The sequence below is a fragment of the Siphateles boraxobius genome, unplaced genomic scaffold, assembly GCF_051911475.1.
Source record: "Siphateles boraxobius isolate OS27281-9 unplaced genomic scaffold, OSU_SipBor_1 13, whole genome shotgun sequence".
Taxonomy (NCBI): Eukaryota; Metazoa; Chordata; class Actinopteri; order Cypriniformes; family Leuciscidae; genus Siphateles; species Siphateles boraxobius.
In genome coordinates, this window is record NW_027508733.1 from 11,471,642 (window position 1) to 11,486,136 (window position 14,495).

At 46.2% G+C, this 14,495-nt stretch overlaps 1 protein-coding gene across 1 annotated transcript in view; it reads right to left on the reverse strand.

Moving 5' to 3' along the window:
* The window catches only part of LOC143735406 (uncharacterized), a 73,078-nt gene that overhangs the window by 13,351 nt on the left and 45,232 nt on the right, over positions 1–14,495 (reverse strand). The window contains exons 9-11 of the mRNA XM_077225525.1: positions 13,768–14,073; positions 8,745–8,789; positions 1,754–1,798 (exon numbers count right to left, since the gene is read on the reverse strand). Coding sequence (XP_077081640.1) covers positions 1,754–1,798; positions 8,745–8,789; positions 13,768–14,073 — 396 coding nt within the window. The remainder of the gene's footprint in view (positions 1–1,753; positions 1,799–8,744; positions 8,790–13,767; positions 14,074–14,495) is intronic.

Below are 14,495 nucleotides of genomic sequence, written 5' to 3' on the forward strand. Positions count from 1 at the left end.
GAGTCCCAACATAGGCTAAATCCGTGACTTCAAAGCAAAGGAAATGAGTTTGACTAACCGGCACAACCTTTATAGCCTACTTTAGGCCTACAACAGACAAATTAAATTAAGCATGAATAACTTTCTATGTTTTGTTGACTGTTTTATTTTGATAATGCCAGAAGTGAACTGATAATATAGTGTGAGCGTGCGGTGGGTCGGCGCCAATTTGTTCCTCAGGGAAATAACTTAATACACTGTCATTTATATTCAACATATCATTTGCATACTGATTATTTAAATAGTACTAGTATCTATTAAGTTAAGGATATCTTTGATCTAAAATGTTACTAGTAACTAAAAAATAAGCACTAGTTCTATTTTTTCTTTACAAGTTGGGTATAATTAAATACTAGACACTATTGGAATAAGTACTAGTATCTAATAAATAAGGACTAGTATCTAATGAATAAGTACTAGTATCTTTAAAAAGGTACTAGTACCTTAAGAATAAGCACTAGTATCTAAAGAAAAGGCACTAGTAGCTAAATAATAAGCACTAGTAGCTAATGAATAAGTACTAGTACTTAATGGAATAGATACTAGTATCTAAAAAATAAATACTAGTAGCATGAAAATAGAGACTAGTTGGTTAAAATGATTAAATGTTAAAACGGCTTGCCATATGATATCTGCCTCTAAGATGATCAACATATGATGATATCTGCCTCTATGATGATCCACAATTAATAGTAGACCATCCGGGTATCTTTGGAACACTCATTTCAACATACTACGATTTGGGACGTACTAATTCTATTTTCGAATACTATTTAGGACGGATCGTATGCGAATTGGAATGCAGCATCTGTCTTGCATGTGCACTCTTGCTCAAGTTTTTAACTAATTTGCGGGCATCAGGGAGTCGCTATCAATATGCGGGAGATCCTCGGAACTTCCAGGAGACTTGGAATGTCTGCATAAAGAACGACTGTCAAATGACACTCTGAAATGCTGATTGCTGTTTTCATGCCAAGAGTTCAAAAGATAACACCAATTCCATTTTATGAGGAAAAAAATGTCTGAAAATGTTTTAAATATAAAGAAAAATTTATGGATTCTCGATTTGTGATGCGGCTGCGAGCTATAACGCACATATGTGTTCTTTTTATGCATTTATTAGAGGTTAAATTCAAATCAAATACTGCAAAACCACCCATACTACTTCTGAATAGGATGTCTACTTCATAAATTGTATGAAAATTATGGAAATACATGGTTCAGATCACTCAAAACATATATGAAAATGGAGGTGCCCTTATATGGGCAGTAATGGAGTCTGGTGTTCACCTAGTGAAAAAGTTGGGTACTGCCTGAATAAAATGTTACTGATAGCTCATATTTTGAGATATCAATCTAAAATTTGGAACCCAACTTGTTCAGATTTTTGGCTTTAATTTTCTTGCAGTTTTAGAGTAAAATATATTTTGTAATATATATATATTATATAAAATATTAATAATTATATTTTTTAATTGCACAATTTCATAAACTCAAACTTATATAACTTTTTTCTGTTTCATTTTTAATCATTTCTACACTTCTACAATAATCTGGAAAATCTCTGGAAAAAAACAAGACCAACCATAGGTCTATATTCCAAAGCATTCTTGAATCACAACCATTTAAGTTTGTATAGTGATTTTTATGTCTATGCGAAAAAAGGGGGGGTGACACTTAAGGGGTAGAACTTCAACACACAACACAATCTCACCTGATGCTCCCCGGTGATCCTGTATAGTAGAATCGTTAAAAATTTCTGTTTAAACAACAATCACAGAGTTATTAGACAATGACCCTTTTTACATTCATTAGACAGTGTGATTACACAAAAACAAGGTCATACATAACCAGAAAAATGTTAAATGTTATTAAATGTTATCTCAGGTCAGCTGTGAAACGAGCTGTTGCTCATTCAATTCAAAACATGCATGAACCAATGATCACTGACATCAAGCCTGGCAAGATGCGTCTTGTAGTGCCATGTTCTTTCTTTTCATATTGTTCTCAAGAAACTGGATTTATGATCTAAATAAAAGCTGAAGGAAGTACTTGTGAACGCCTCGTTGAGAAACGTCTCGGTTACATATGGTAACCCTCGTTCCCTGAGGGAGGGAACGGAGACGTAGGTCATGACTGACCAATAGGAATCTCGCTAGAGAGGCCAATCTACTTCGAGTGAAACTAAAACAAGCCAATACACATTGGCGTGCAATCATTTGTATCAGCTGCGCGCCCTCGTTAGCGCGGGTATAAACGAGCAGCTGGTGCGATTGCACACTAGTTTTTTGCTGAGGAGCCAAGCCTGAGAAAGCTGGCCGCCCCGGCGGGCGGCAGCGGATGTGGCGACGGGACCTACGTCTCCGTTCCCTCCCTCAGGGAACGAGGGTTACCATATGTAACCGAGACGTTCCCTATCGGTCAGTCACTACAACGTAGGTCATGACTGACCAATAGGAATCCCTACCAAAGCGCCACAGCCGCTGCACCCCATCCAGCGCCCCCGTGCAAGCCTCTACACCTTCTTGCCTGGAAGGACGATAGGCGGAGGCTTACACAGAGTGAGTCTGACACTGTTGTTCCGTAATAACCCATACAGTGAGATATTGGATAACACTGGGAAAGCGTGCCCTTTCTGTTTAGGGAGGAACGCTGCGGAAGCCACTTCTTCAAAGAGTTATGTGGAAATGCATATGGACTAGCCGAAGGCTGTACTGCATATGAAATAAAGGGTGACTTAGCCCAAGGGAAAGACACGGGCTTCCGATAGGAGCAGCCGTGGAATATACACATATGGGATCCCCGTAGGGTCACACAAATGGAACCCAGCCCAGATCCGGTTCTCAAGGATTCAGCGGATAAGGGCCTGGCGCCGGACGCTCCGCCAAGTCCGGGCCGAGGGGTTTTGGAGGACTCAACAGGTTTTACTCTGGAGCAATAAGGGTGCACAGTAGGGTGCAGCAAGCCGACAGAGCCGGACCTCTCAGTGCTTCTACCCGTCTAGGGTGAGAACACGGGAGGACACCGGCTCTACACGTAGGCTATAGTATCTAGCGAACGTGTTAGGTGTCGCCCAGCCCGCAGCTCTACAGATATCTGTTAGCGAGGAGCCACGTGCCAGCGCCCAGGAGGATGCAACGCCTCTCGTGGAGTGTGCATGCAACCTGAGCGGGCAGGGCACGCCTTGTGCTTGGTAAGCCAAGGCGATGGCATCCACTATCCAGTGGGCCATCCTCTGCTTGGAGACAGCCTTTCCCTTCTGCTGGCCTCCGTAACAGACAAAGAGCTGGTCTGAGGTCCTGACGCTTTGAGTTCTGTCCACGTACATACGCAGAGCGCGAACGGGACAGAGCAAAGCCAGGGCTGGGTCTGCCTCCTCCAAGGGCAGCGCTTGCAGGTTCACTACCTGGTCTTTGAAGGGAGTGGTAGGAACCTTGGGCACATAGCCAGGCCGGGGTCTTAGTACCACGTGGCTGTCACCCGGCCCGAACTCTAGGCACGATTCGTCGACCGAAAAAGCGTGCAGGTCTCCTACCCTCTTGACAGAGGCCAGTGCAACCAGCAGCAAAGTCTTCATGGAAAGAAGCTTTAAGTCTACTGACTGCAGAGGCTCAAAGGGAACATCCTGAAGTGCTCGAAGCACCAGGGAAAGATCCCAAGAGGGTATGGAGGGGGGTCGAGGAGGATTTAATCGTCTCGCCCCCCTAAGAAACCTGACGACCAGGTCGTGCTTTCCCACTGCTTTGCCATCTATGTGGTCGTGATAAGCTGAAATAGCGGCAGCATGTACTTTGAGGGTGGAGGGAGACAGTCTACGCTCCAACCCCTGCTGCAAGAAGGAAAGCACAGACCCTATCGGACATCTTCGGGGGTCTTCTCGGCGAGAAGAACACCACTCGACGAACAGGTTCCACTTCAGGGCGTAAACACGTCTCGTGGACGGCGCCCGTGCTGAAGTGATGGTGTTAAGTACCTCAGGGGGTAAGTCACCTAAACCCTCCGCGTCCCGTCCAGGGACCAGACATGGAGTTTCCAGAGGTCTGGACGCGGGTGCCATAGGGTGCCCCGTCTCTGAGTCAGAAGGTCCTTCCTCAGAGGAATGGGCCAGGGAGGGACTGTCACAAGGAGCATGAGTTCTGGGAACCAAGTCCGGGTGGGCCAATAGGGAGCCACCAGAAGGACCTGCTCCTCGTCCTCCCTGACTTTGCACAGTGTCTGCGCAAGTAGGCTCACTGGGGGAAACGCATATTTGCGAAGGCCCCGGGGCCAGCTGTGTGCCAGTGCGTCCGTGCCGAGTGTTCCCTCGGTCAGGGAGTAAAACAGCTGGCAGTGGGAGGTCTCTGAGGAGGCAAACAGGTCTACCTGAGCCTCCCCGAACTCTCTCCAGATCAGCTGAACCGCCTGGTGGTGGAGTCGCCATTCTCCCGGGAGCAAAGTTCGTGATAGCTCGTCGGCCACACGGTTGAGCAAGCCGGGGACATACATGGCTCGAAGCGACCTCAGATGCTTCTGACTCCAGAGGAGGAGATGGCGGGCGAGTTGCGACATGCGACGGGAGCGTAGACCACCTTGTCGGTTGATGTACGCAACGGTCGCAGTGTTGTCCGTACGGACCAGCACGTCCCTGCCCTGTAGCCGTCTTTTCAAGCGGGTCAGGGCGAGATGTACTGCTAGCAACTCGAGGCAGTTGATGTGCCAATGCAGTTGAGGGTCCGTCCACACCCCTGACACTGCATGCCCGTTGTACGTGGCACCCCAGCCGGTGGCAGAGGCATCTGTGAATACCACAGCATGCCTGGACACCTGTTCCAAGGGGACTCCTGCCCGCAGGAACGAGGGGTCTGACCACGGGCTGAAGGTCTGGCGGCACGCCGGTGTGATTGCCACCCGGTGAGTGCCATGATGCCACGCCCATCTCGGGACTCGGCCGTGAAGCCAGTGCTGAAGCGGTCTCATATGTAGCAGGCCGAGCGGGGTTACCGCTGATGCTGCTGCCATATGCCCCAGGAGCCTCTGAAAGAGTTTCAGTGGGACCGCTGTCCTGCCCTTGAACGTGTTCAAGCAGTTCAGCACCGACTGAGCACGCTGCTCTGTGAGGCGCGCTGTCTGGGCGACCGAATCCAACTCCATACCGAGAAAAGAGATCCTCTGCACAGGGGAGAGTTTGCTCTTTTCCCAGTTGACCTGAAGACCCAACTGGCTGAGGTGCCTGAGCACTAGGTCCCTGTGTTCGCATAGCTGATCTCGAGAGTGTGCTAGTATGAGCCAGTCGTCGAGATAGTTGAGGATGCGAATGCCCTGTTCTCTCATGGGAACAAGGGCCCCCTCCGTGACTTTCGTGAAGACACGGGGGGACAGGGACAGCCCGAAGGGTAGGACTTTGTACTGATATGCTCGACCCTCGAACGCAAAGCGCAGAAATGGCCTGTGTCGAGGAAGAATCGAGACATGAAAGTACGCGTCCTTCAGGTCGATCGCTGCAAACCAATCTTGGGGACGGATGCATTCGAAAATGCGTCTCTGCGTGAGCATTTTGAACGGTAGCCTGTGGAGGCTCCGATTCAAAACTCGCAGATCCAAGATCGGTCGTAACCCACCCCCTTTCTTGGGTACAATGAAGTAGGGACTGTAGTGCCCTGACCTCATATCGGCTGGAGGGACCGGCTCTATCGCATCCTTCGCCAGTAGGACTGCGATCTCCGCACGCAAGACATGGGCATCGGCTGCTCTCACTGTAGTGGAGTGGATGGCCCGAAACTTGGGGGGACGCCGGGCGAACTGAATCGCATAGCCGAGCCTGATGGTTCGAATGAGCCAGCGAGACGGCCTGGGGAGCGCTAACCAGGCTCGCAGAGACCGTACAAGCGGGACCAAAGGGACCGAAGGCGTACCCGGAGTGGGGCAGCGAGGTGGAACACAGGGACGCAGCGCGGGAGGCTCTCTCTGGGAGGCGGCCCGTAGCGGGGTCTGAGTGTGCTGTGCAGCACTTACCTGGTTCCACGGGGCAGGAGGTGCGGGAGTCGGCTCGATGGCGTTCTCGGACCGTACGCAGCTGCCGGCTGGCGATAGAAGAGGCGGATGAGAGTGGTGAGGATTCTGACCCCCCACTACTCTCCGGGCCCTCTTCGGACCCAGAGATGATAGAAACTGCTCTTTTATTGAAAATTTGGGTACCGCTGGTTTTAAGGCCAGCGGCGGAACACAAACAAAACGGAACAAAGGATTTTCCAACCGGCCCTCTTCCGGGGGAGGGAGGGATGCAGTCATCGTCTCCTGGAGAGCAGTCCCTTCCACCTCTGGGTCGCCCGTCCTAGGGCCGCTTACCCTTGGCTTTGCCGCCCCTCTTGGCGGGGGCCTGGACGGGCGGGGCGCCCTGCCTGCGACTGGCTCCACGGTGCCGCTTGGATGGAGGCTGCTGCTGCGGCGCGGGAGCAGGGGCAGACGCAGGCGGACGCCCACGGCGACGAGCAGACCGAGGAGCCGCGGGCGGTGGGGTGGAGGCAGCAGCTGACCGCCGCGGCAGGATATGTTTAATGGCCTCAGTCTGCTTCTGTACAGCCGAGAACTGCTGGGCGAAGTTCTCGACCGCGTCGCCGAAGAGGCCGGTCTGGGACACGGGGGAGTTAAGGAACCTGATCTTGTCGGTCTCCCGCATGTCAGCCAGACACAGCCAGAGGTGGCGTTCCTGGACCACTAGTGTGGACATCGCACGACCCACTGACCGCGCAGTGACCTTCGTCGCACGAAGCGCGAGGTCAGTTGCGGCACGAAGTTCTTGGAGAACTTGTGGATCATGACCACCCTCGTGCAGGTCCTTCAGTGCCTTGGCCTGATGAACCTGCAACAACGCCATAGCGTGCATGGCAGAGGCAGCTTCCCCACAGGCCTTGTAAGCCTTGCCGGTCAGGTCCGACGAGTACTTACAGGCCCGGGAAGGAAGACACGGTTCTCCACGCCAAGTGGAGTTAGGGCACAGTTGCATAGCAACGGCCCGTTCCACTGGCGGGATACGCGCGTATCCCTTAGCTGCCCCGCCATCAAGGGTGGTGAGGGAGGAGGAGCCACCGAGACGGTTTCGGGCAGTAAAAGGTGCCGTCCACGTCCCTGTGAGCTCCTCATGCACTTCCGGGAAGAAAGGCACTGGGGTGGGTTGCTGAGAACCAGCGCGCGCCACCCCGAGATACCAATCGTCCAACCTCGAGGGCTCGGGACACGGTGGAGGGTTCCACACGAGCCCGATCCTGTTGGCGGCCCGGGAAAGCATGGCCATCATCTCCGGGTCCGACTCGGGCACCGCTGACACACCTGAAGGAGGCAGCGGCTCCGAGCCGTCGTCCGCAGAGAGGTCTGACCCACCCTCCGATGCAGCGATCGACATCTGGTCGTCGCTGGGAGCGCCGAACGAAACGACCGGTACACATCTCGAGGACGGTCCAGAACGTTCCGTTGGCAGCTCAACTGGTTGCGGAGCATGAGAGGAGTGAGGGTTCCTAGGGGGTTGGTTCCCCGAAGGAAGCGCGCTCACTGTAATCCTCAGGTCACCCGTGTCACTGCCCGAAGCAACCCGCGAAGGGGGGTTGGAACGAGGTGCAGGCACGGGGACTCCGCCCCTTTGCAGGAACGTGAGTCTCGACCTCAGCTCCGAGATGGTCATCTTCCCACAATGGGTACATGACTCATCCACGAACGCTGCCTGTGCGTGTTCGAGGCCCAGACACACGAGGCAGCGATCGTGACCATCCCGCGACCCCAGGTAACGACCGCATCCAGAAACACACAGATAGAACGTCATCTTGAAAAAGACGCGAACTATCTGTGTGAGCTCTTTTAGGGACTACTCTCACTGGTGCTGAAGCACGCAGGGGAACAGCCACAGCGATCACAGACGGGAATGTGCACCCGTCTGTGCGCTGGATCTCTCTCGCTGGAGGTCTTACCAGCTGTTACAACAGCTTTTGAGCGCTTGCCAGGCGCACCTTACCAGCTGTTATAACAGCTTTTAAGCGCTCTGAAGCGCACCTCACCAGCTGTTAAAACAGCTCTTTTTCTTTGCTCAGTTTTTAAAACAAAAAAAAAAGAAAGAGAGAGAAAGAGAAACTGCTCGCGCTGCCGTGCTGTCACGCCCGCACCGGGAAGGAGAGGTCCAGAAAGGCTCGTAGTAGTTGGTTTCAACTGAAAGCAGAGACATCGAAGTGTTTGGCTCCGAAGCAAAAAGCTAGTGTGCAATCGCACCAGCTGCTCGTTTATACCCGCGCTAACGAGGGCGCGCAGCTGATACAAATGATTGCACGCCAATGTGTATTGGCTTGTTTTAGTTTCACTCGAAGTAGATTGGCCTCTCTAGCGAGATTCCTATTGGTCAGTCATGACCTACGTTGTAGTGACTGACCGATAGGGAACACTACACTAGAGGAACAAAACGGCTAAATCTATGATTTCTTATCGTTATGTTTGTGGTCTCTCACATTTTGAAAGTCTTTTAGTGAGTCTCCAGCCTAACATCAACATATACCATCAGATTTACATTAGAAATACAATACACAAAATCATTTAATTAATACATTGTATTAGTATATTTAGTGAACGATTTATATAAATATAAGTTTAAATCTTGGATAAATGAACAGAGTGTAAAATGGTGCCACATCACACACATCAGATCATGAGCTTAAGTTAAAGAACTTCAACACACAACACAATCTCACCTGATGCTCCCCGGTGATCCTGTGTAGTAGACTCGTTAAAATGTTCTGTTTAAACAACAATCACAGAGTTATTAGACAATGACCCTTTTTACATTAATTAGACATTGTGATTACAAAAAACAAGGTCATATATAATCAGATCTCAGGTCAGCTGTGAAACGAGCTGTTGCTCCTTCAATTCAAAACATGTGTGAACCAATGAACACTGATATCAAGCCTGGCAAGATGCAACTTGTAGTGCCATGCTATTTCTTTTCATATTTTTCTCAAGAAACTGAATTTATGATCTAAATAAAAGCTGAAGGAAGTTCTTGTGGACGCAGGTCAGCAACAAAATGTGTAAATGCTAGGAATAAGAACGATTACCGGTTTCATGATAAAATGTCCTGACGTTAGTATTATCGTTTCAAATTTAATTATCATTAAAACCATGTTTGATATCGTGATTATGAAAAACTGGCGGTAAATCCTGTCCAGTCATCATCAGTCTGACACAGACACAGCAACGTTGTTTTTTGTATGAGAAATCATGGCAGAAGCAGTGACAGCGCTCGGGAGATTTTTCAGCCTTAAAGGGTTAGTTCGCCCATTTAAGACATGAAGTTGTATGCAATCCTTACCAGCACTATAGTGTATACACACTGACCCACTCTGTTGTCACCCCCCTGGTCCGAGTTCTGACCGCTGGAAGTTTTTGAATGAAGTAATCCCGGCTACTTTCCGGGGCCACAAAACTGTGCGTTTTTACGTGAAAAAAAGATTTGCGTTTCAAAGCTTGATTAATTTAACACACAAAAAACAAGCCGGGCAAAATTCATACCTCAGTTTTAATGCGGCACTATTTTCCTTCCGTTTCTATCAATCCGCGCTGCTGTCAATGTCAACAGTGCGCACGTGACGATTAGCTGTTGATAGCGCGACTCGCCGACAACATGTCCGACTACGAAACTTCAGATGATGAAACTAATTTTAGCACAGTGTCAGACGGATCAGATGAAGACAGTAATTTTAACTCAACGACAAAGGGATATCTTTATGAACCGGAGTATACCGATGCCGAACTTGAGCAGATGGACAAAGAACGGGAAGAGAGAGAGCGAGAGGACAGAGAAGTTGTCCAATCTGATGCTGGGCCCACCACAGCTGTAGCAAGAGGCAGGATGAATGACAAATGGTGGTGCACTTGTTCCAATTGTGAAGTTATGCCAACAGAGGTTGAAAGCTATTGCTGCCACGAATGGGAACTCATCATGCCACAGATGCAAAACATTTCAATTGACGATGACGTGTTCCCTGCGATGCTAAATGCAGGTGTCCTGGAGACGTTCTTCTACATCCCTAAAATAAATTGGAAAAAGCGACCCAAACCAACTGGACTTGACGGTCAGATGTGGGCAGAGTAAGTGTGATCGCTCATCTTGCTTTGTAGTTTTTTATTTATTAATTTAACGTTGTCTTGACTAGTGTTGGCTATATAATAGTCTATCTGACTGCATTATTATTATACTGAGTGGACAATAATACAATCATTAATAAATTAATAATTATATGGAGTTGACACCACGAAAATCCTTTATTTGAGATAATTTAGCTCCCGCTGAGTAGCCGATGGCAACCAGCCAAAGCTGTCTCATATTCATATTTGATACAGGAAAACGATGAAATTTGAACTTTGATCCCGGCACATCCTTGTTGTCACAGCCTGGGAATTTACAAGTTCGCACCATTGTTAATTTAATATTTTTTACCTTGTTGTCGATCGATTGTGTAAACACTATGGAAGAGCTGATCGTCACGTGCGCACTTTTGACATTGACAGCAGCGCGGATTGATAGAAACGGAAGGAAAATAGTGCCGCATTAAAACTGAGGTATGAATTTTGCCCGGCGTGTTTTTTTTGTGTTAAATTAATCAAGCTTTGAAACGCAAATCTTTTTTTCACGTAAAAACGCACAGTTTTGTGGCCCCGGAAAGTAGCCGGGATTACTTCATTCAAAAACTTCCAGCGGTCAGAACTCGGACCAGGGGGGTGACAACAGAGTGGGTCAGTGTGTATACACTATAGTGCTGGTAAGGATTGCATACAACTTCATGTCTTAAATGGGCGAACTAACCCTTTAAGAGGACAAATCTGAGGTGTGATCATATTTTAGCTTTTACAAAAGTATTGAGGGAAACTTATTAGAGGATGGTTACCCTGTCTGAAGAACATGCAAAAAGTAAGTCGCTGCAAAAGGGAAACAGTTCAAATCATCTTCGTGACCACCGCTCTCTTGCACATCAAATCCAAGCTAAATTCACTTTTACCCCAATACCAAAAATAAGTTGAGGAAATAATTGGACACAAAATATTGTTTTGAGTAGAAATATTTCATTATATCACTTGTAATTAACGTGAAGCAAAGTTCGAAGCAAGTGGCTTTGAGCCAAGACAAACGGACATGTTCAAACAAGATTATTAAGGGTGACATTTAAAGGATAATGTTTATTCATTGTATAGCCTACTTACACAGATTTATTTTATTAGTTTATACCAGAGAAATAATTATGGGGACATGAAATATTGAACTGAGATGTTTTAAAATCATTTTTTACAGTTTAACTATGGCGTTATTTTTTAGTCAAAAGTTATGAGCGTGTAAGACATGCTCACGAGCATATTATGTTATTTCACACGCGCAAAAATGAACCCTCAGCTGGCATGATAAAAGTACTCGCGCACAAATTCAACAACCGAGAGGTGTACAGGTAGCTGCGAGCGAGCGCCTGGCATACTCTCATAGGTTAACTCTGCTTGTACAGTGGAATCCTGCTCGCGCGCTGCGGGCTTCTGCTCGCGGACTGCTGTTTTGCTCGCGCAGTGGATTCCTGCTCGCTCAGCTGATTTCTGCTCCCTCGAGTCTACATGACTTTTGACAATTTGGGGGCGGAAACCAAGGAGGGCACTGACCCTCTTATGATTGGTCACTTTCATCGTAATCGCAACCACAGGGACATCTTTGTACCTTGATGGAAAGCTCTCATTACAGGAAGTCAGAGTCAACGGATCTGACGGAGTTTTTCTATTTTTAGTTTTTTTTTAAATGAATTTAAACTGTATATAAAATCCTTAAAAACTTTGAAAGGTCCTAAAGCACAAAAAATATATGATACCCTAAAACACTTCCCAACTAAGATAAATGGATGAACAAAGACTGAATTCTCCCCTTATGTCATGTTATATTATAATTCCTTACCGTTTATTTATTAAAATGTTTATTTTGCTTACAAATATCCTTATTTTTGTACTAAGACTACATTTATATTCTTGTTGTATTAAGAGCTGCTCCCTCTGACTATATTGTCCTTGTATCCTATTCTAAAGAAAAGGAAGTTATGCAGCCATGTTTGTCTGTAAATCTTGATATTTCAATAAAAATAAAAATAAACTCCGTCAGATACTTTGACTCCGTGCTTCCTGTAATGAGAGCTGTCAATCAAAGTACAAAGATGTCCCTGTGGTTGTGATTACGATTAAAGTGACCAATCATAAGAGGGTCAGTGCCCTCCTTGGTTCCGCCCCCAAATTGTCAAAAGTCATGTAGACTCGAGGGAGCAGAAATCAGCTGAGCGAGCAGGAATCCACTGCGCGAGCAAAACAGCACTCCGCGAGCAGAAGCCCGGTGCGCGCGAGCAGGATTCCACTGTACAAGCAGAGTTAACCTATGAGAGTATGCCAGGCGCTCGCTCGCAGCTACCTGTACACCTCTCGGTTGTTGAATTTGTGCGCGAGTACTTTTATCATGCCAGCTGAAGGTTCATTTTTGCGCGTGTGAAATAACATAATATGCTCGTGAGCATGTCTTACACGCTCATAACTTTTGACTAAAAAATAACGCCATATTTAACCCTCTCCTTTGACTTTGTATTGTTTGAAACTGCCTGTCATTTCTTGCTTCTAACAACAGACAGAACAATGTCTAAAAACTGCTATGTGACCGGTTACAGCAAACAAGCTAAAAAAAAAACAGAACTAAGTTTTTATAAGCTCCTTGAACCATAAAAGCCAGCCTTTAAGGAGACAAAAGTGGATACAAGGCAGGCAATAAGACAAATAAAGGAAAAGGGACACTGATATAGACCAGTAAAGTATAGTTTCTCAATATTTCCTCCTCTCTGTTTCTCAAAGGGTGGTGAAATAATCCTTTGACATGTTAAAAATAATATCCTGTCGCTGATTGCGTTCCCCTCCAGTGGCCGTAAGTTAGTTCTCAGAGTAATATGACACGTTGTGCTCTGTCTCAAGTGCCTTTATCCACTTTTGTTTCCTTAAACGCTTGTTTTTTGTCGAAAGATTAAAAACTTAGATCTCTTTATTTTAGCTTGTTTGCTGTACACCTTGTCACATGGCAGCTTTTAGACATTGTTCTGTCTTTTGTTAGAAGCAAGAAATGACAAGGAGGCAGTGTCATACAAAGTCAATGGAGAGGGTTGGATTGCTTCCCCCCAGTGGACTTGGTTTTCAGATTATGAACATAAGATATCTGTCTCTATGACGAGTTACACAGGCACTGGGCTACTCCACAGCGGTCCTGACCCGACCGGTCTAAAATAGATGGAATATAAACACTTATTATAGGATGACCGTAGTAATTCAGGATTAGACAAAAACACGGTTTGGAAAATGGATTCATAAAGTACTCGCTCATTATATATATTTTGTAAATTTGAAACAAAAAAAGTTAAATACTGCAGCTTTAATGTTTATGCTTAAAAGATATGCATAGAGTTGATTATTTTATTAGTTGTTTGTTGATTTTCAAATATAAAACTTAAAATGTACACACACACACACACATACTTGTTTAACTCTAGCTCAATGGGGAATTGTGAAACTCTAATCTTTAATTTTTGAACACTGAAATGATTTAATTCCTTGTGTTTGAATGTCTGTATGTTATAGAGTTTCAGCTTAATTTACTGCAGAAAGAGAAAAACCCTGAATGTATGATGAAGAACTGAACATTATTACATTATTACTCACGTCTGACATCAACTCTGAATGTCTTGTATGAAACTCCACTGTTGGATTTGATCTTTAGTTTATAGTCTCCAGAGTCTGTGGTTCTCATGTGTGTGATGGTCAGAGATCCAGTCTCCTCATCCAGCTTCAGTCTGCCTCTGAATCTCTCATCAGGAACATCATCATATATAGAGATGGTTCCTCCTTTGATTGTAGCTATTAGATACCCTCTATCTCCAAATCTCCACTGTATGAGATCATCTCTGTGTATTTCAGTATCAGTCTGTAGAATGACATGATCTCCTTCACACTTTGACAGTGTTTTTCCTTCATTTCACAGGAACACATAGAAACAAAGAAATGAAGATATTATAAGTGAAAGTGAGCATGTCAGTAAACCTTCACTTAGGGTGTGTGTGTGTGTGTGTGTGTGTGTGTGTGTGTGTGTGTTGAAAGGGTGTATTCCAGAATCCACTGCAGCTTCAATATATCCTGTGGAGTGATTTGTAATGAACGAATTATAATCAAGGTGTTATTCAATATCTATCCTTCTACATATTGAATGATTTGAATAACTTCAAACTTATGAAATTTACTTATAAATTATATATATAATTATAATTATATGTAATGAGCTGTCTCCATGTTTTTGAGAAAAGCACCCAACACATGTTAAAACCTATATCTATTCTTCTAGCTGACTAAGACAGCCAAGATCACAGGGGTCATTTCATATTTTCTAAGTTTCT